The sequence below is a fragment of the Bubalus kerabau genome, chromosome 8, assembly GCF_029407905.1.
Source record: "Bubalus kerabau isolate K-KA32 ecotype Philippines breed swamp buffalo chromosome 8, PCC_UOA_SB_1v2, whole genome shotgun sequence".
Taxonomy (NCBI): domain Eukaryota; kingdom Metazoa; phylum Chordata; class Mammalia; order Artiodactyla; family Bovidae; genus Bubalus; species Bubalus kerabau.
In genome coordinates this window covers 32,265,207-32,286,069 of record NC_073631.1, presented here as the reverse complement: position 1 = coordinate 32,286,069, position 20,863 = coordinate 32,265,207, and the positions used below count along the sequence as shown (strand labels likewise).

The 20,863-nt window shown below is 35.9% G+C and overlaps 1 protein-coding gene across 1 annotated transcript in view; it reads right to left on the bottom strand.

Annotated features, from left to right (window-relative positions):
* Positions 1–20,863, bottom strand: part of ABCB5 (ATP binding cassette subfamily B member 5) — a 120,588-nt gene that overhangs the window by 84,140 nt on the left and 15,585 nt on the right. Inside the window, exons 5-12 of the mRNA XM_055589953.1 lie at positions 16,609–16,800; positions 16,353–16,524; positions 13,566–13,690; positions 12,619–12,796; positions 11,170–11,283; positions 10,744–10,854; positions 8,547–8,672; positions 6,605–6,808 (exon numbers count right to left, since the gene is read on the bottom strand). Of these exons, the coding sequence (XP_055445928.1) occupies positions 6,605–6,808; positions 8,547–8,672; positions 10,744–10,854; positions 11,170–11,283; positions 12,619–12,796; positions 13,566–13,690; positions 16,353–16,524; positions 16,609–16,800 (1,222 nt within the window). The remainder of the gene's footprint in view (positions 1–6,604; positions 6,809–8,546; positions 8,673–10,743; positions 10,855–11,169; positions 11,284–12,618; positions 12,797–13,565; positions 13,691–16,352; positions 16,525–16,608; positions 16,801–20,863) is intronic.

Sequence of the window (20,863 nt, the reverse complement as noted above, 5' to 3'; positions counted from 1 at the left end):
TGGATGATAGTATTGTTGAGGTTATCTATAACCTTAGATCTTTTGCCTACTTGTTCTATCAAGTATTAAAGCCTTCAGCTAAAATTGTGGATTTGCCTGTTTCTCCTTTCAGATGTATTGTTTTTGCTTCATGCATTTTGAAATTTTTTTTGAAACTTTTTAAAAAGACTTCTTAAAAAATAGATTAAAAAAATAGTGTTATTTATTTATTTGGCCATGCTGGGTCTTCATTGCTGTGTGGGCTTTTCTTTAGTTGCGGTGTGCAGGCTTTTCATAGCGGTGGCTTCTCTTGTTGCTGAGCATGGGCTCTCGGGCACATGGGCTTCAGTATTTCTGGCAGGAGGGCTCAGTAGTTCTATAGCACAGGCTCAGTAGTTGTGGTGCATGGGTTTAGTTGCATCAAGTCATGTGGGATCCTCACAGACCAGGGATTAAACCCAGGTCTCCTGCGTTGGCAGGTGGATTCTTTACAACTGAGCCACCAGGGAAGCCCTAAAGATTTTTTTTGATGTGAACCATTTTTAAAGTCTTTATTGAGTTTGTTATAATATTGCTCCTTCTTCTTCTTTTATTAATGTTTTTGGTTTTTTGGCCCTGAGGCATGTGGGATCTTAGCTTCCTGACCAGGGATCGAACTTGCACCCCCTGCATTGGAAGGGGAAGTCTGAACCACTGGACTGCCACAGAAGTCCCTTGAAATTTTGCTTAAGTGAATAAATATTGAGATTATGGGTTTTTTTTTGCCTATGGATCATAGTTTCCTGTTTCTTTGCACATCTAGATATTGTAGAATATATATTGAAATCTATGCATAATATGTTGAAGAGACTCAGTTCTGTTTTCTTCTAAGGAAAATGTTGATTTTACTCTCATATGCATGCGTGTTTGCTGAGTTGCCTCAGTCATGTGCAACTCTTTGAGATCATATGGACTGTAGCCCACCAGGGTCCTCTGTCCTTGGGATTCTTCAGGCAAGAATACTGGAGTGGGTTGCCGTGCCCTCTTCCAGGAGATCTTCTTAACTCAGGGATAGAGCTTGCGTCTCTTACGTCTCCTGCACTGGTAGGTGGGTTCTTTACCACTAGCACTACCTGGGAAGCCCTTTAACTCTCCTAGGCAATTCGAATATTAACTGATCATCCTGGTTTTATGCTTTGATGTGGTGAATCTGTTGTTGTTCAGTCACTCACTCTTTGCGACCCCGTGGACTGCAGCACTCCAGGCTTCCCTGTCCTTCACCATCACCTGGAGCTTCCTCATTTAAAGAAAGCCTCAAAACTTGTCAGGACCTAATATCCAAGTTCTGTCTCCTTTAGGGTCTTGTCATCACTTGGTTTTAGGATTTGTTAGAGCAGATTATTTAGAGTCAGCCTTACTCTAAGGTGTGGTCTTTACTTCTAAGGTGTGATTTTTTTAAATTTTTTTATTTTTTGGTGTCTCAGCTATATACCTGAGGTATAAAGAGGTGTTAATGTGACCTCTCTACTCTGGCTGGGTTGTGTTTTCAAACAGCTGCACCACACTGCCTGACTTTGAGTATCTCTGCTCTACTATAGCTTTGTAGCAGCTGCTGTCCTGTAAGCCAGGGGTAATCTTATATCCGAGAAGGATTCCTAAAGGATGCTTACATGGTCATCTGCTCCTCTCCCCCACCTCATGTCCACAGCTCTTTTATTTTGGCTCTTCAATTTCTTAAGCTGCCCTGAAATTCTATCTCTATCTTATATCTCAGTGGGACTGACATGTTCTCTTTAAGTTCCATTTTACAGAGATCTGATGGGGTCATAATTTGTTCCCAGGAAGCATGCTGGACATTCATGGACTTTCTTCAAAAGTTTCCTTTCTCTCAGGAATCATAGTTTTGTGCTACCGCTTATCTAATGCTTGGAAACAATTGTCCTATGCCTTATATATTCTAGTCCGTTTTATAGCTGTTCATGGGGAAAGCTAGCAAGTATCAGTTAATCCTAACATATTAATTAAAAAATATGTGTGTATCATAGTTGGCTTCCCTGGTGGCTCAGATGGTAAAGAATCTGCCTGTAATGCGGGAGACCTGGGCTTAATCCCTGGGTTGGGAAGATCCCCTGGAGGAGGGCATAGCAACCCATTCCAGTATTCTTGCCTGGAGAATCCCCATGGACAGAGGAGCCTGGTGGGCTACAGTCCATGGGTCGCAAAGAGTTGGGCATGACTGAGTGATTAAGCACATCATAGAAGGATTAATGGTATTTATTTATTTATTTTTCTTTTTAATTTATTTTTTTATTGAAGGATAATTGCTTTACAGAATTTTGTTGCTTTCTCTCAAACTTCAGCATGAATCAGCCATAGGTATACATATATCCTCTCCCTTTTGAACCTCCCTCCCATGTCCCTCCCCATCCCACCCCCTCTAGGTTGATACAGAGCCCCTGTTTGAGTTTCCTGAGCCATATAACAAATTCCCATTGGCTATCTATTTTGCATATGGTAATGTAAGTTTCCATGTTACTCTTTCCTTATATCTCACCCTCTTCTCCCCTCTCCCCATGTCCGTAAGTCTATTCTCTATGTCTGTTTCTCCATTGCTGCCCTGTAAATAAATTCTTCAATACCATTTTTTTAGATTCTGTATATATGTGTTGGAATGTGGTATTTATCTTTCTCTGACTCACTTCATTCTGAATAATAGATTCTAGGTTCATCCACCTCATCAGAACTGACTCAAATGCATTGCTCTTTGTGGCTGAGTAATATTCCAATCACTGCAGATGGTGATTGCAGCCAGGAAATTAAAAGATACTTATTTCTTGGAAGCAAAGTTATGACCAACCTAGATGGCATATTCAAAAGCAGAGACATTACTTTGCCAACAAAGGTCCGTCTAGTCAAGGCTATGGTTTTTCCAGTAGTCATGTATGGATGTGAGAGTTGGACTGTGAAGAAAGCTGAGCGCCAAAGAATTGATGCTTTTGAACTGTGGTGTTGGAGAAGACTCTTGAGAGTCCCTTGGACTGCAAGGAGATCCAACCAGTCCATTCTGAAGGACATCAGCCCTGGGTGTTCTTTGGAAGGAATGATGCTGAAGCTGAAACTCCAATACTTTGGCCACCTCATACTAAGAGTTGACTCATTGGAAAAGACTCTGATGATGGGAGGGATTGGGGGCAGGAGGAGAAGGGGATGACAGAGGATGAGATGGCTGGATGGCATCACCGACTTGATGGACGTGAGTTTGAGTGAACTCCCGGAGTTGGTTTTGGACAGGGAGGCCTGGCGTGCTGCAATTCATGGGGTCGCAGAGAGTTGGACACGACTGAGCGACTGAAGTGAACTGAATATTCCATTGTATATATGGACCACAACTTCTTTATCCATTCATCTGTTCATAGACATCTAGGTGGCTTCCATGTTCTAGCTATTGTAAATAGTGCTGCAATGAACAATGGGATACTTGTGTCTTTTTCAATTTTGGTTTCCTCAGGGTATACACCTAGGAGTGGGATTGCTGGGTCATATGGTGGTTTTATTCCTAGTTTTTTGAGGAATCTCTATACTGTCTTCCATAGTGGCTGTATTAATTTACATTCCCACCAACAGTACAAGAGCATTCCCTTTTCTCCACATCTTCTCCAGCATTTTTTGTTTGTAGACGCTTTGATGATGGCCATTCTGATTGGTGTGAGGTGATGTCTCATTGTGTTTTTGATTTGCATTTCTAATAATGAGCGATGTTGATCATCTTTTCGTGTTTGTTAGCCATCTGTATGTCTTCTTTGGAGAAATGTCTGCTTAGGTCTTTTTCTACTTTTTGATTGGGTTGTTTGTTTTTCTGGCATTGAGTTGTATGAGTTGCTTGTATATTTTGGAAATTAATCCTTTGTCAGTTGTTTCATTTGTTATTATTTTCTTCCATTCTGGGGGTTGTCTTTTCACCTTGCTTATAGTTTCCTTTGCTGTGCAAAAGCTTTTAAGTTTAATCAGGTCCCACTTGTTTACTTTGGTTTTTATTTCCATTACTCTAGGAGGTGGGTTATAGAGGATCTTGCTTTGATTTATGTCATTGAGTGTTCTGCTTATGTTTTCCTTTAAGAGTTTTATAGTTTCTGGACTTACATTTAGGTCTTTAATCCATTTTAAGTTTATCTTTGTGTTTGGTGTTAGGAAGTGTTCTAATTTCATTCTTTTACATGTAGCTGTCCAGTCTCAATGGTGAAAAACTGAAAGCATTCCCCCTAGGATCAGGAACAAGACAAGGGTGTCCAGTTTTGCCACTATTATTCAACATAGTTCTGGAAGTCCTAGCTTCAGCAATCAGAGAAGAAAAAGAAATCCAGATTGGAAAAGAAGTAAAGGTCTCACTGTTTGCAGATGACATGATTCCCTAAAGACAGTATCAGAAAATTACTAGAGCTAATCAGTAAATTTAGCAAAGTTGCAGGATACAACATCAATACACAGAAATCACTTGCATTTCTATATACTAACAATGAAAAATCAGAAACAGCAATTAAGGAATCAATCCCATTCACCATTGCAACAAAAAGAATTAAATATCTAGGAATAAACTTACCTAAGGAGACAAAACAACTGTACCCAGAAAATTGTAAGACACTGATGAAACAAATCAAAGACGACATAAACAGATGGAGAGATATTCCATGTTCCTGGCTAAGAAGAATCAATATTGTGAAAATGACTACACTACCAAATGCAATCTACAGATTCAATGTGATCCCTATCAAATTACCAATGACATTTTTCACAGAACTCGAACAAAAAATTTCATAATTCATATGGAAACACAAAAGACCCCAAAAAGCCAAAGCAGTCTTGAGACAGAAGAATGGAGCTGGAGGAGTCAACTTTCCTGATTTCAGATTATACTACGAAGCTACAGTCATCAAGACAGTATGGTCCTGGCACAAAACAGAAATATAGACCAATGGAACAAGATAGAAAGCCCAGAAATGGTATTTATTTTTGAATATAGCTTTCCCTAAATTTTCACCTATATGAAACCACTTCTGTAACTTTTATTTATTATTATGTTTATTCTTATGTCCCAGTTTAACCATCATGGCTGTGGAATTTAGCTTCTATCATAATAAACCAGCAATTTTAATTTGTTCTTTGGATCTTATCTTTAGAATTTACTATTAGATTTATATCAAGAAACACCTTTGTGTAAATATTGGTCTTTTAGTAAAAATAAGTCATAACTTACAGGGAATGACTTCAGTTCAGTTCAGTTTTGTCTCTCAGTCGTGTCCGACTCTTTGCGACCCCATGAACTGCAGCACACCAGGCTTCCTTGTCCATCACCAACTCCCAGAGCTTACTCAAACTCATGTCCATCAATTAGGTGATGCCAATCAACCATCTCATCCTCTGTCATTCCCTGCTCCTCCCACTTTCAATCTTTCCTAGCATCAGGGTATTTTCCAATGAAGTTTCAGCTTCAGCATCAGTCCTTCCAATGAATATTCAGGACTGAGTTCCTTTAGTATTGACTGGTTGGATCTCCTTGCAGTCCAAGGGACTCTCAAGAGTTTTTTCCAACACCATAGTTCAAAAAATGACTTAAGAGGCACCAGAAAACTCCTTAATTCCAAGGGGAAAACTGAAGATCTTTTTTTTTTTTTTTTTGAGGAAAAGAAGTCAGTGAAAGTGTTGAATGAAGGTCAAAGAAAGGAAGTTTGTGTTTTCCCAAACCATAAGGCAAAGAATGACCTCAAAGAATAACTTTTCTGTCCTAAGTATGACCCTAAATAATGGGGAAAGGAGGTAATAAATAGCATAACAAAAATTTTGTGAAAAAAACAAAAGAACAAAATTATTATGATCTATGGAATGTGGTTTGTAAAATATATTCATTAAAATAACTTTTTTGTTATTGCCTTCTGGGATATTAGAATTTTATTTGTGTTTTAATTTCACATATCATCCTTTCTTATTCCACAAGGTGCTCCCCATAATAATTTCAGGTGATACTGGGATGAAATTGAAAATTAAATGAAAAAATGAAAATGAAATGCTACTAATGAACAAATACTTTAAGAAATATAAATATTTTTATAGCTCTCTATCAATTTTAAATATCCATTAGGATCTCATATGTTCTAATACCCCAAATTATAGTTTACTGTATCTCTTTCCAACTATAATTTCACATTTCTTATCCAATAGTAGTTTCATATACTTCAAAAACAAAATTTTTTCCTTTGCCTTAACACAGAACCAATCTGAACATTGCCTGTGACATTCCCGCTCTTAGCCACAAGATGGACTTGCAAATCAACATTTTGCAAATACACATTTCTCAGGGTGGACTTATGATTTTGTTTCATATTTCTTTGTTATATTTTAACATATCCTTTATTTTTCTTTTCCATTAGCAGTGAGAACTAGTAAGAACAAAACAGATTAAAAAAATTGACCTTCAACGATGTATTCTTTGGGTTGTTATCATGCTCTCTCATTTATAGTTGTTTCATCTAGGACAATGCAAAAAGTAATCACACTTACCTTACTCTGTAGATGTTATCATTATTTAGCTTATTTTGGAATATTTCAGTGCTTTAGGTTTAAGCTAAGAGTATAGGGTACATAGTGTACTTACCTTGGGAAATTCCATTATAAAATCATAAGCATTTGCTTCCTTTGCTGCTTTCTCAATGTCTTCATTAGTCACACCATCTTGTCCATATCTAATATTGTTATTAATGGTGGTTCCAAACAAAACAGGCTCTTGGCTGACCACTCCAAAATGTTCTCGATAATGTCGCACATTTAAAGTTCTGATGTCGTTACCATCCACCGTGATCTACAAATCCAAAGGAATGAATCATTGTGATGCCTTTCACTGCATTGCGTTAAAACTGTTTTTACTACTCCAAAACATAAGCTGAGAAGCAGATTGTTTCAGGAAACAAAGACTGACTATATTTTGATAAAATATGTATAGCAAGTACATTGCCAATAGACTTTTTCTGGTAGTTGGGAACTAATAAAACCTAAAAAAATTGACTTAAAATTTGGTCAAACTATATGAATATCTTTACCCCATAGACTATAACCTGCAAGGCTCCTCTATCCATGGAATTTTCCAGGCAAGAATACTGGAGTCATTCCCTTCTCCAGGAGATCTTCCCGACCCAAGGATTGAACCAGGGTCTCTTGCATTACAGGCAGATTCTTTACTGTCTGAGCCACCAGGGAAGCCCTAACACTAAGGCTAACATGATCTACAGGTCCTAGCATGATCCACAAATTAGGTATTATGAGGCTATATACTCTAGGAGTCACAAATGTTATTATGTAGACACATATAAAAAACTTCAGTTTTGTTATTTTAAGACTTATGTGACTTCTGCATTGTTTTCTAGGCAATTCTTTCCTTCCCTTCAACACCATAATCCTCTGCAAAAGATAAAAGTGCATTTTACTCCCTCCTATAAATAATCTTAAATGAACATTGTAGTCTCCATAGATAATGCCATTATCCATTATCCCAACATATTTCAATGACAGAAGCCAAGGTATGATAATCGTAACTCTGGTATTTCACACCAACTGGTATTCTGTCAGGGTATGGGTAATCCATGCAACTGCTTTTTATATGGGATACTTAGCCAATAATTTATTCAATATTAGCATGAATATGTAGGTCTAATGGCACCCCACTCCAGTACTCTTGTCTGGGAAATCCCGTGGATGGAGGAGCCTGGTAGGCTGCAGTCCATGGGGTCACGAAGAGTTGGACATGACTGAGTGATTTCACTTTCACTTTTCACTTTCATGCATTGGAGATGGAAATGGCAACCCACTCCAGTGTTCTTGCCTGGAGAATCCCAGGGACAGGGGAGCCTGGTGGGCTGCCGTCTATGGGGTTGCACAGAGTCGGACATGACTGAAGTGACTTAGCAGCAGCAGCAGTATACTCCACATAAAGACTTAAGATGTCAAATTTATGTTTCAGAAGAGTATATTTTCTTTTAAAAGTAACAGCTGAAAAATTGAATAGAAGCATTACAAATTATGCTTCTGTGACTATCATAGTCTTGTTTTCTATGCTATTTACAGGTTAAAAAATTAAGTGCATCATATGGATGATGCAAAAAAATGAGAGTGCATATTTTCTACCGATGTTATTCTATTGGGATATTTTGAGAGACTGAAATTCTTGTTAAGTTCTGGGTATTACAAATTACTAGTTATTTTTCTCTACAGCATTTATTATCTTCTAATATTATATAATTTACTGATTTTATTTATGATCTGTCTCTGCTTATTAGAATGTAAACTTGATGAGGGCAGAGAGGTTTTTTTTTCGCTTTGTTCAGCAGTGTATTCCCAACATATAGAACAATGTCTGGTTCTTGGTAGGTGTTCAATAAATACTTGCTGAATGAATTAATATGCAAGAGAGAAAACAATATGGCTTCTCTCCCAGCCCCACTGTTAAAAATTAAAAGTTGACATAGCTGTAAGTTCTCTGTAACAGGTGGGCATTTCCACATCTCGTTGTGTGGTCTCTACATGTTCTTACTAGGTGCACTTACAAAGCCGTCATCAGGATCATATAACCTCTGCAGAAGCTGGACTGCTGTACTCTTCCCACTGCCGTTGGGGCCGACCAAGGCTACTGTCTCTCCAGACTTAATTTTGAGATTCAGACCTTTCAGAATCTATTGAAATGTATGGGAGGGAAATTCATAAAAGTAGGATAAGTAAGAATATGATTTTCCTATCTTCATAAATTTAATATATAGTTACAAACAGAAAAATTTTGGCACTTAACAACAAATTTAGTTCTTGCTATGTTTGTTTCATGTATGTGTATAATTACCTACACAATTTTGGAAAGTAACAGTAAAAAACTAATAATCTCTCTATATAAACAAACTAAGTTGAGTACTCATAGACTATTAATGAGCCACAGCAAACTTTTCAAATTTTCAGTCAAAATACTTCATGTGAATTTCGTGACTACCAAGTTTGAGAAAGTTATATCTTCTAACCTGCAACAACAGGAATGAAACCTTGCCAGATACCTCTGTGAGCCCTTTAAGGAAGTTCTTTCTTAGAATATATTTAACACTGTTGCAAAATATATTCTAAAGTAAAACTGGCAGACTTCTTAGGGATTGGCTGGAATAGGATTTCACCACTAGACATCCTCCTTTTCTAGTGGTAGATCTCAAAGGAACATTTTAACTTAGGGGGACTAAGTACTTCTATACTTTTCTCAATACCTTGGGGTTGCTACCAGCAGTTAGTGTCCTGGAACCTGCATTATGAGAGAAACTCCAAAAAACTACCCTCTCAAAATGACAACAGTAATCCTGTTGAGAAACTCTCACCCTTACATATTCTCTTGAATTTTTTCACTTTGATCTCCACATTTGTAATGAAAGAGACTCTTTAAACAGACCAAAGGTAAAACCTTCAAAGGGCCAAGCAGAGAAAAATTCTCTAAAAGAGATGAGAAATAAGGGAATCCAGTGGGAGTACCTCCTCTCCCATCTGCAATTTTACTCTAGAATTCACTTCTGTTCTTTCTTTCGAAGAATTTGTGTTTTGTTTATTTAAAGTGGGTAGGTCTTTTTTCCGGGGGGAATTATTATTCATTTTTAAATTTAACAAAAAAAGCTATGTTTCAAAGGTTCATTTAAAAAATAGTTATTTAAAACCCAGAGAGCTCTTTACCAAGCAATGTACTGGCAAAACTGCTCTTAAGTCTCCAGGAAGCCAACCCAAATGTAGTTGCAAAATGGAATTAAAATGCTCTATTTATATTAAGAAAAATGATGGAAGACAACACTATTCCAATAATGGTAATTGAGTAACAAATTTTTTTTTAAAATAGCGATCTTTGAAAAAAATAATTTCAATCAACGACCTAGAAAAAAATAAGGTAGTAGGAGTAGGTAAATATTTTTTTCGATGCAAATTATGCAGGGGATATTTGGACACTTTAAAAGATAGTAAAGGTTGATGGCATTAGTAATTTTACCTATTTCACTTAAAATCATCCTTTTTCTATAAAACAGATATTTTAGTAGGAATTATTCCTTGCAATCTTTAACAGTAACTACTTTTTTTAGATAAATACACTAATAAGATGAAAGGATGAAAACAATAGAACAGACAGACATATTTTTACTAGAAATTGTCCAAGACTGAATGATAAAAGGAGAAAGATGCACTTTTGCTGAGTGGTGTGTGTGTGTGTGTGTGTGTGTCAGTGTGTGCTTGTGTAAAAGTAAGAGACAGAAACTGAGGCACAAAAGCTGGTGTGGTAAAGGCTTTAGGGAAGGGAAAAGGGAAAGACACAACATATACACAATTCCCCCAGATTAGATACTTCAAAAAGTTCACCGAGTTGTCTATGCTGAGTGGGAAAATATCCAGGGACCACCAGTAGGTGGCACCATCAATTCAAGACATTTTTGCTGTGCTCCCAAATTCAGAGTGAAGGAATTCCAGGGAGGTGAAAATACTTTAGTCAGTTGAATACAGAGAAGAGGCTGCAAAATGCAAGCAGTTTTTTCCAGAGTTATTTGTGCATTTGTGATCTTTCCTTCCTTCTTTCCTTCTTCTCTTTATGTGTCTCTATCTCCATCTCTCCCCTCAAATCTCTAAACAAAGTAGCCAAATCTTGGTCAGACTAATCCTAAACAATTTCCTAAGAAGTGATCAAGCCAGTGGAAAGTAATATTAGAAAATTGTACATTTCCGTAATTAAATTTTACTTACCTTGATAGATGGTCTTGATGGATAACTGAAAGAAACATTTTTAAATTCCACAGTTCCTTCTATGCATTCCAATTTATAGCCTGTTGTTGAAAAGTTATCTATAGTGGGTTTCTTGGAAAAACAAAGAGGGCAGTATAAATCTTAGAGAAACTAAGCTGACACTCTCTATATTCTAAAAGTAGTTTAAAGATGTGTTTTCTTTTACAATATTTTCCTTTCTGCTTTAGAAGTGCATTGAGTTGGATATGAAGCCTTTGATAAAACACAATCTCCTTATAGAAGAGTTAAAACAGTTCCTTTTTCCATAGCCTATTGGTCAACATGGATTTTGTCCATCTTTTCATTTTAGTGAAATGAGTGTGCCTGTTCTTTGATTTCCTTCTTGCAGTAATGATAGTTATCTTTCAAATCAATTGGGAGTCTTACCTTATCAATAATGTGGAAAATATTAAAGGCGGCTCCTCTGGCTATAGTGAACGTTTCAAAGTTAGGGGCTGCTGCTCCAATACAATAACTACTATGGATTACACTAAAAAAAACCTACAGAAACAAAAAATAATATTTATCCTTCACAGTTATATAAGAGGGACAACAGAATGAAGTGTATACTTGGTTGAGATTCAGAGGGATTTTAGAGAAATTAGATAGGAAAGATCAGAAGATGTTGTCAAATAGAAAGGAAATATTAGTTAATCCAAGTGCAGTTGGCCTTTTCTTAATGTTGAACAATTTCTAATTGTCCCATAATCATCTTATTATTTATTACCTGTGGGGAAGCTGAGCAGAAAAATCTGCTTACTGAGGACTGCTAGCCATACATGAACCTGGATCGGTGAGGAGGTGAGTTGTACTCTCCCGCATGCTGGTTAACTTCTTAACTTTAAAGGGAAGGATGTTATAGATTTCATTGTCTTAGAGATGCTGTACTATTCTTCCCCAACTTTTCTGATTACTTGTATTAGTGGACAGTTGTCCATTTTCAGACAGACACATCTCTGCCAAAAGACAAATAAGCAAAGAGTCTCACAAGCTAAGTGCTAGTTTCCCTGTCTTATAGATGAGGAAGCTAAAGCTTAGCAAGTTAGTTATAAACCTAGAGCCACACATAAATTGAGGAGGAAAAAGGTGCTAAAAATTTCTCAAACTTGTTTTATTTACCAGAAATTAACAATAGCTTAAAGTCTTAAAAGTAAAAGTCTAAACTTTAAAAGATGACTTGACAAAAAAGAAATCTACATAGAATGGGAAGGCCAAATGAGAACTAAAGTATATCAGCCAGATCCATGTAGTTCATCAAGACAAATGAACTTAACCCTGAACTGATATGTTTATTATTGAAACTTAGGAGCGTAAGTGAAAAAATTATAATTTAATGTATAACCATTAAGAGTTTAAAAAACTCTAAGTTGTGATGCTGAACATAGCTGTATATAGTTTGTTTTAAACATTACCATGAGCTGAAAGGACAGAGGAAGAGTAGGAGAGTCCAATCTACAGAATATTTCCAGAAGAAGACATTTAGAAAGGTGAATGCAGAGCGCCCTCTTATCTCAGCAAGATGGAAAGAAAACAGTCTTACAAGAGACTGGTCTTTTTGACTCCTGGATTAAGATGACTCTAACTCCCAGTGAAGAATTCAATTATGATTCTTTCAAAAGCATCATGCTTTAGAAGACACTAAATCATACTGGATGAGTAAATCCTGACAACATACAACTATAAAGGCACATACAAATCATTTGAAGGAAATAAATACTTGTTTATTAAAACACTCATCTCTAAATATTCACTATCATTCAAAGAGAAATTTTTAATAAACGCTAGGTAAGAAAAGATTATCTAAGCCAGTTACCTTTGTTCTCAAATAAGACTTACAGCAAGAACAGTTCCGATGGTATAATCAGGTTCTCCACTAAGAATCAAGGAGGTTCCATACCAAAAAGCAAGTCCATAGGTTCCATTCATAAAGAAGTACACAGCTCCAAGAGAGAGTTTTGAAGCAATAGCTTTTTTTATGCCAACATCCTTTGCATCTTTTAGATTCTGCGTATACCTTTAAAAGGCACAACAAAATATAATAGTCTTGAGTGATAGTCGCTCAGTCGTGTCTGACCCTTTGCAACCCCATGGACTATAGCCCATCAGCCTCTTCTGTCTATGGAATTCTCCAGCCAAGAATACTACAGTGGATTGCCATTTCCTTCTCCAACCTTGATAAAGTGAAACAAGTTGCTGAAAAACAAAGATTCTAGCCATGAAATGAGTCCTTAATTTTCCTTTTCACTTTAGAGGAATAACTTTGGGATGACAATTATTTCTGGGAAGAGATTTGCTGTTTAAATTTTGACAACTTCTTCAAATTCCATTTCCATTTAATTTTCTTCAAGTAAAAGTTAAAGTAATTATTTTTGTTATGAATAAGATGAAGAGGAGGCTCACACTTAGCAGAATAATTTCCATTGATCTTTGCACTGACCTCCCTATTCTGATGTCTGTGTATATATGTGAAAAGATGCCTGGAATGATAGTCACTAAATATTAATTATGTTTTTCTGAAGAGGGTGAAACAAGGTGAGTTATTTTTCTTCTGTATATTTCTCCCATGGCTTGAATTTTTATAACATGGCTGCAACACTTTTACACAAATTATAAAGTTATTGATCTTATTTAACAAAACAAAAAACAACCACCAAAAAAAAAGTTGCAGCTGTGACGTTAGACACAGATGTGTTCCCATTACAGCTGGACCACTGACTCCTGGTGGAAATAGCCTCTGGGGAAAATAAAAGCAAGTGTATATTATCATAATTAAAGAAACAGACCTTTGAATTTCTTTCTCCTGGGCCCCAAAGGCTATGACTGTTCGGATTGATGACAAGACTTCTTCTGCTACAGCGCCAGCTTTGGAATAGGCATTTAATTCCTTACTGGATAATGAAATAACTATCTATAATAAACAAAGACCACAGTTAACCTAAGAATAACTTAGGGTAGACAAATACCATATGATATCACTTACATGTGGAATCCAAAAGACGGCTACAAATGAACTTATCTACAAAACAGAAATAGAGTTATAGATGTAAAAGATACATTTCTGGCTACCCTGGATAAGGGTAAGGGGACAAATTAGGAGATTGAGTTTGACACATACAAACATATATACGTAATAGATAAGTAATAAGGAACTACTGTAGAGCACAGGGAACTCTACTCAACACTCTGTAACGGCCTATATAGGAAGAGACACTAAAAAAGAATGGATATATATATATGTATAACAGATTCACTTGGTTGTACACTTTCAACTAACACAATATTGTAAATTATACCCCAATAAAAAATAAAGTGTGATCGATTATCAGAAAAAAAAGAATAACCTGAGATACTAACAATGTGCAGAGAATTTAATTCAGGTAGAATCTAGAATGACAAAATTTTACTCTTGAAAAGATACTTATAACATTCTAACTCAGTCAGTTTGCAAATAAGGAAATCAATGATGATAGACACTGACTTTTTAGAATCTCACAGCAGTGAATAAGCTTAGCTTAACATAACCTAGAGTCTAAATCTCTGTTTTTCCTTCTAATGGAGCTTCACTGTTTTTTCTCTATATTTTTAAAAGCTTAGAAAATGAGTATCTATCTCAATAGTGTTTGGAAAAATTTGATTTGGAGAAGAATATTAGGGACATGGTTCTTCTTAAGTGTATTTTGGAAATTAGTGTGCCTGATTTGACTTGATTTGATTTCTTACCATGTAAAAAGAAAAAAAGAAAAAGACTTCCCAAGGGTGAGTTAGAGAGTTGTAGCAAGAAGAGGAATGAGAGAGAGAGAGACTATTTCTTGGTGATATTAGTCAATTTTTCTTGATTTCTCAAAATTTTTAATCAGCATGTGCCTTTTTCTCTATTATACATCTCACTTACTATTCCTTTAATAAGTGAAGGATTTAATTTAGTAATTAGCATAACAGTTCAATGAAAGGAAGCAGGGAAATTGTCCTTAGGGTTATGAGTCTGTAACTGTGGCTTGCTCACATAACAAATCAATCCACTTTCAAAATATACTCCACATAATTGGAACTAATTTTGTGTAAGACATGTTTAGATGTTTGCTAAAGCATAAGGCATTACAAACTGAGTAATCCTCATTATTTACCGAATTCACTTAATAAAGATAGCTATTTCTGTAATGTATCACTGAAGGGGAAGCTGCACCTTGCAAAAAACCTTGTAGTAGACTGGCCAAAAAATTCATTTGGGCTTTTCTGTAACATCTTATCAAAAAACCCAAACAAACTTTTTGGCCAACCCAATACATATCCAGTATTCAATAAATACTTGTCGAATTAAATTGAATTAAAAGATGCTAGAAACCATCCAGCCTGGCTTCTTCAGTTATTTAGATAATTTTGACTTTGCTTCCTATTGCAACCAGTTAATAACAAGAGCAGACTTTAGTTTTCCCCACTGCTGTTCTTTTTAAACTCATTGTCCACTTCACTTCTTGGGAAGTTATAGCTCTGATTTTAGTAACAAGGGGTAATTTTCCTACTGAGGGGTCCTCATTTCTAGTAAGCTGGGGATGAAGATTTTGACAAGAGTTACAAGGTCAACACTAGAACTCAATAAATAAAGATCTGTTGTCTAAACACCCAAATCTATTGTGAAGGGATTTTTAATCAGAATTTTTTTTATTGCTGAAAGTTCTTGTTTGGTTGAATTTGTATATAGCTAACAAATAAACTCAGTGAATTTTATGGTTTTGACTTCCATAAAGAACAATTAGCTTTGAAAAATTTTAAACTCAAAAAACCCCAAAACAAAACAAAACTCCATCTTTCAAGAGCACACTGTGCCTCCAATCTAGGAAATGGGTATACACATTGGTAGTATTGCCAAAGACTTAACATGGAGAGAGATATTAAGGATATATTGGTGCAGGGATATATATATTTTGTCCTTCACAAAGGGCACTGATTTCAAAACCAGGCTGTAAATAGATTAATATCTTGTAAAGGGATTAATATTCACACTATAACAGTGATAAAATATAACTTGTATAAATACATAATTTGTTTTAAAAAATTGAAACAGATTGACATAATATATAAACATATACATTAGCAGACATTTTAAATGGTTTTTCAGAGCCTTATAAAATATAAATTTGAAATGGTTGACATAAAATAGTCACATAACAGCTTAAATGTTTACTGTTTTAGGATTTCTCCATTCTGTTCTAGTGAAATTAATTGAAACACAATTATCTGGGAATTTAAAATACACAAGATTTTTCCAGTATTCAATGTATAGTGCCATAAAACTTTATCCATGCTAGTATTCGAAACTGCATTAGGTTCTAAATGAAAGGAATATTCTTAGATGTTAGTGAGATATTAAACCCAGACTTCATTGTAGTCAAATTACTTGAAGATAGGAAGGTGGTTAATGATGAACAAAATCAAAAGTATTTGTGGCATATAATATTCTTTCTTATTTGGGGACACATAAATAAATAGAACTGCCTTCTTTTTATACAATCTAAGTAAAATATCTTCACATTCTTGCTTTCAGTCAACACTGCATTAGCCATCTTACCTACCCTAGAAAATATGGCTGCGGAAGCAATTATAAGAGGGGACGTGGACAGAGTCACCAGTGTGAGTTTCCAGCCCTTCACCAAACCAATTGCCAGGCCAACAGAAAAAGTAGACATGTTTTGAAACAACAGAGCAATCTTGTCTCCAATACCATCATTGATTTTGTTGATGTCCCTGAAACAAGAAAATACATGAAATTAAGTCATTTATACATCATGTATAAGATCAAAGTTGATAAACTGCACATCCATCTCTTACTCAGTCATGCGAGTATTAAGTTCCCCGATGTCACAACTGTCAAACCAGCTAATGTCCTGAGCCAAAACTGAATGAAAAAATTGTTTTCGAATTCTCTTGGTCTGTCGTGCTGCAGTCATGACCCAAAATGAAATCTGTATGTAGCCAAAAATCAAGGCAGTAACTCCTATTCCAACATAATACAAGGTTAACCTGAAAAAAAGATTATTGGAAATTTTAGTGAGACTGAAGTACACCTTTTTTTCCTTTGTTACCAAAAAATGAAATTTGTCATATTTGATTAAGAGAGTTTGTGCTAAAGCACATACTTAAAAATAAACCACCACCAGAAAGACTGAGTATGTTGATAGAGGAATCTAGGTTACCCTTGTATGACATTCAGAATATACCTCTCTTATATTATTAGCATAGATTGGTATTTCAAAATATGTTTGTTAGTTATAGCTTCTTTCCATATTTTTAATACTTTCATTTGAAAGTGCTACATTGATGTAATTATTTTAGTTGTATGTGGAAAACATACAAAAAGGGAGAGTAAAGAAATGATAGTAGTCAAAAGTATTTTATAAAATGCTTTAAATATATATTTTAAATGCTTTAAATATATATATATATATATATACCATTAAATCCAAAATTATCCAACTTAAATAATTTACCCTGAGGAAATATGTACAAAGATTAATCTAGATGAATGTTTATTGTAGCATTAATACATAAAATTGTAAACATTCTAAATATCTAACAGTGGGAGACCAGATAAGAAATGTATTCATTTCATGCCAAAATCTATGGGACAGAGCAAGTTCAGTATTAAGGAGAAGTTCACAGCAGGCCTATAAATAAGAAAAATCTCAAATATAATCTAACTTAACACCTCATGGAACTAGAAAAAGAAGTGAAGCCCGAAGACAGTGGCAAGCAGAAATAAATGAAATAGAGACTAAAAACAAAAGAAAATATCAATGAAACTAAAAGCTGGTTCTTTGAAAGGATAAAATTGACAGAACTTTAGCTGAACTTACTAAGAAAAAAGAAAAGGCTTAGATAAAATCAGAAACAAAAGAGGATAAATTACAACAGATACCAAAGAAATACAAAGGATTATAAGAGAATATAATGAACAGTTATTTGCCAACAAGTTGGACAACCTAGAAGAAATAGATCGGTTCTTGGAATCAGACAAGCTTTCAAATAAACAAATGGGATGACATCAAACCAAAAAGTTTTGCACAACAAAGGAAATTATCAACAAAATAGAAAGACAATCTACTGAATGGGAGAAGATATTTACAAGTCATATATCTAATATTATATATATATATATATATATCAGGAGATGCAGGTTCAATCCCTGGGTTGGGAAGATCTCTGGAGAAGGAGACAGCAACCCATTCCAATATTCTTGCCTGGGAAATCCCAAGGACAGAGGAGCCTGGCAGACTACAGTCCATGGAGTCCCAAAAGAGTTGGACAGGACTTAGCGACTAACAAAAAGGTGAGTCAGGAGAGTTAGTGAAGATAAAAAGAGTGATTAAGAACATTTCCTTTGAGGAAATGATATAATGGCTGGGATCCAAGATATATAAAAATTAATGAAAATCAACAAGGAAAAAACAGACAATCCAAATAAAAAATGGGCTGAGGATCGGGAGAGACATTTTTCCAAAGAAAGCATACAGATGGCCAAGAGACACATGAAAATGTGTTTCATATCACTTATCATCAGGGAAATGCAAATCAAAACCACAATGAGACATCACTTCACATCTGTTAAAATGGCTATTATCACAAAAACAGGAAATAACAAGTGTTGGTGAGGATGTGGAGTAAAGGGAATCCTTGTGCACTGTTGCTGGGAATTTAAATTGGTGAAGCCACTATGGAAAACAGTATGGAGATTCCTCAAAAAATTAAGAATAGAACTATCATATAATCCAGATATTCCACTCTGGGTATTTATCTGAAAAATATAAAACCAATAATTTGAAAAGACATATGCTCCTCTACATTCATTACAGTATTATTTGCAATAGCCAAGATATGAAAACAACCTCAGTGCCACTGATGGATCAATGGCTATATATATATATATATATATATATATATATATCAGGAGATGCAGGTTCAATCCCTGGGTCAGGAAGATCCCTGAAGAAGGAAATGGCAACCCACTTCAATATTCTTGCTTGGGAAATCCCAAGGACAGAGGAGCCTGGCAGACTACAGGAGAGTTAATGAAGATAAAAAGAATGATTAAGAAAACTTCCTTTGAGGAAATGATATAATGGCTGGGATTCAAAAGAAGAAATGGAACCAGCCATGAAAAAGCAAGAAAAGCATTGCAGGAACAGAGAAGAGCACGTAATACATTCAGAGGCAGGAAAGAGCTTACCATATTCCCAGAACAAAAACAGTCCAAAGTGGTATGAAATTGTAAGGCTGGAGAATTTGGCAAGTCATAGGGCTCTTAGCTATGGTGCACTGCACAAGTTTTATTCCAAGAGATAAGAAGAGCATTTAAACATACAATGTCCTTCTCTATTCAACTTTTAAAGATTACTCTGGATCCACTCTGGAGAATGGATGAAGGCAACAACGAAAGAAAAAAAAAAGACAGTTTAGATAGGAGGCAATTGCAATGGTCACAGTAAGAAAGATGGAGGCTTGGATGTACACGGTGGAAGCTGATTCCAAAGAGGTAGGCAGATTCTAGTTATATTTTGGAAATACAACAACAAACAAGAATTGCCAATGTACTGGATGTGAGGAAAGCAGGAAGGGAAGAAAGGAAGCATAACTGCTTAGATTTTGTCTTGAGCAACTGAGTGAATGGGGTGCCATTTACAGATGTGGGCAGGTGACAGAGGAACAGATTTGCAGGAGATATCAAGTGTTTTGATTTAGACATAAGTCTGACATGCCTATTACACATCAAAGTGGATACCAAATAACAAGTTGAAAATGAGAAGCTGAAGTGCTGGAGACGGGTATTGGCTGGAGATGAAAATTTGAGTCAACAGCTGATAGGTGGCAATTAAAGTACTGGCTGAGATCATCCACAGAGACAGAGAATAAAGTGTAGCTATTGGAAAAGACTCTGATGCTGGGAGGGATTGGGGGCAAGAGGAGAAGGGGACGGCAGAGGATGGGATGGCTGGATGGCATCACCGACTCGATGGACGTGAGTCTGAGTGAACTTCGGGAGTTGGTGATGGACAGGGAGGCTTGGAGTGCTGCGATACATGGGGTCGCAAAGAGTCGGACATGACTGAGCGACTGATCTGATCTGATCAATTAAAAAAAGAGAATAAGACCAAGGACTGAGCTCCAGTACTCTACAAACATGGTAGAGTTTAAGAAGAAGACAAAGAACCAGTAAAGAAAGCTTGGGAAGTGGCCAGTGAGGTAATTGGAAAGCCAAGATAGTAAAGTACCAAGCAAAGCACAAAGAAATGTACACTTAAGTCTCATTATTCCCAGATTCTCTGTTGGCAAATGTGACTGTTCAATAAAATTTACTTGTAACCCAAAATCAGTTATTGCTGTTTTCATTGTTATTTATGGACATGTGCAGAGTGGCAAAAATTTTGAGTCACCCAACATAGATAGATGTTCCCAGCTGAGGCTGAACAAGGCAACATTCTGCTTTTCTGTTTTAGCTCTCATTGTTTTTTGTTGTTGTTGTTCAGTCACTAACTTGTGTCTGACTCTTTGCGACTCCATGCACTGCTGCACACCAGGCTTCCCTGTCCTTCAATGTCATTTTTGTGATCTAGGTAGTGGCAAATTGTTCTCATTTTTGTGTTTTTTTGCTGATGATTTCACTGTTTAAAATAACTCTCAAGAAGCAAGTTGAAGTCCTGTCTAGTGTTCCTAAGTGCAGGAAGCTGTGAAGTACCCTATGGCACATGAAAATACATGTGAAAGGCAAATGTCGTTCAGACATGAGTTACAGTGCTGTTGACCACGAGTTCAATATTAATTGATTAATGAAAATGCTGTGACTGGAGGTTCACAGAAACCTAGAAGTAATGGTTCAGTATTGGTATTTCAGTGTTCATGATGACTTTAATAGAAGATAATTATTACGATAATGAGAACTGACTGTTTTCTAATAGAAGGGACTGCTCAAGGACACCACAGAATGCTATAGATTTAATAGAAATCTTGTTGAACTCTTTATAATGTTGTGGGGAAAATGTTTGCAATATTGCAAGAGGAAAATGGATAAGGAAAACCAAATGCAAAGAAG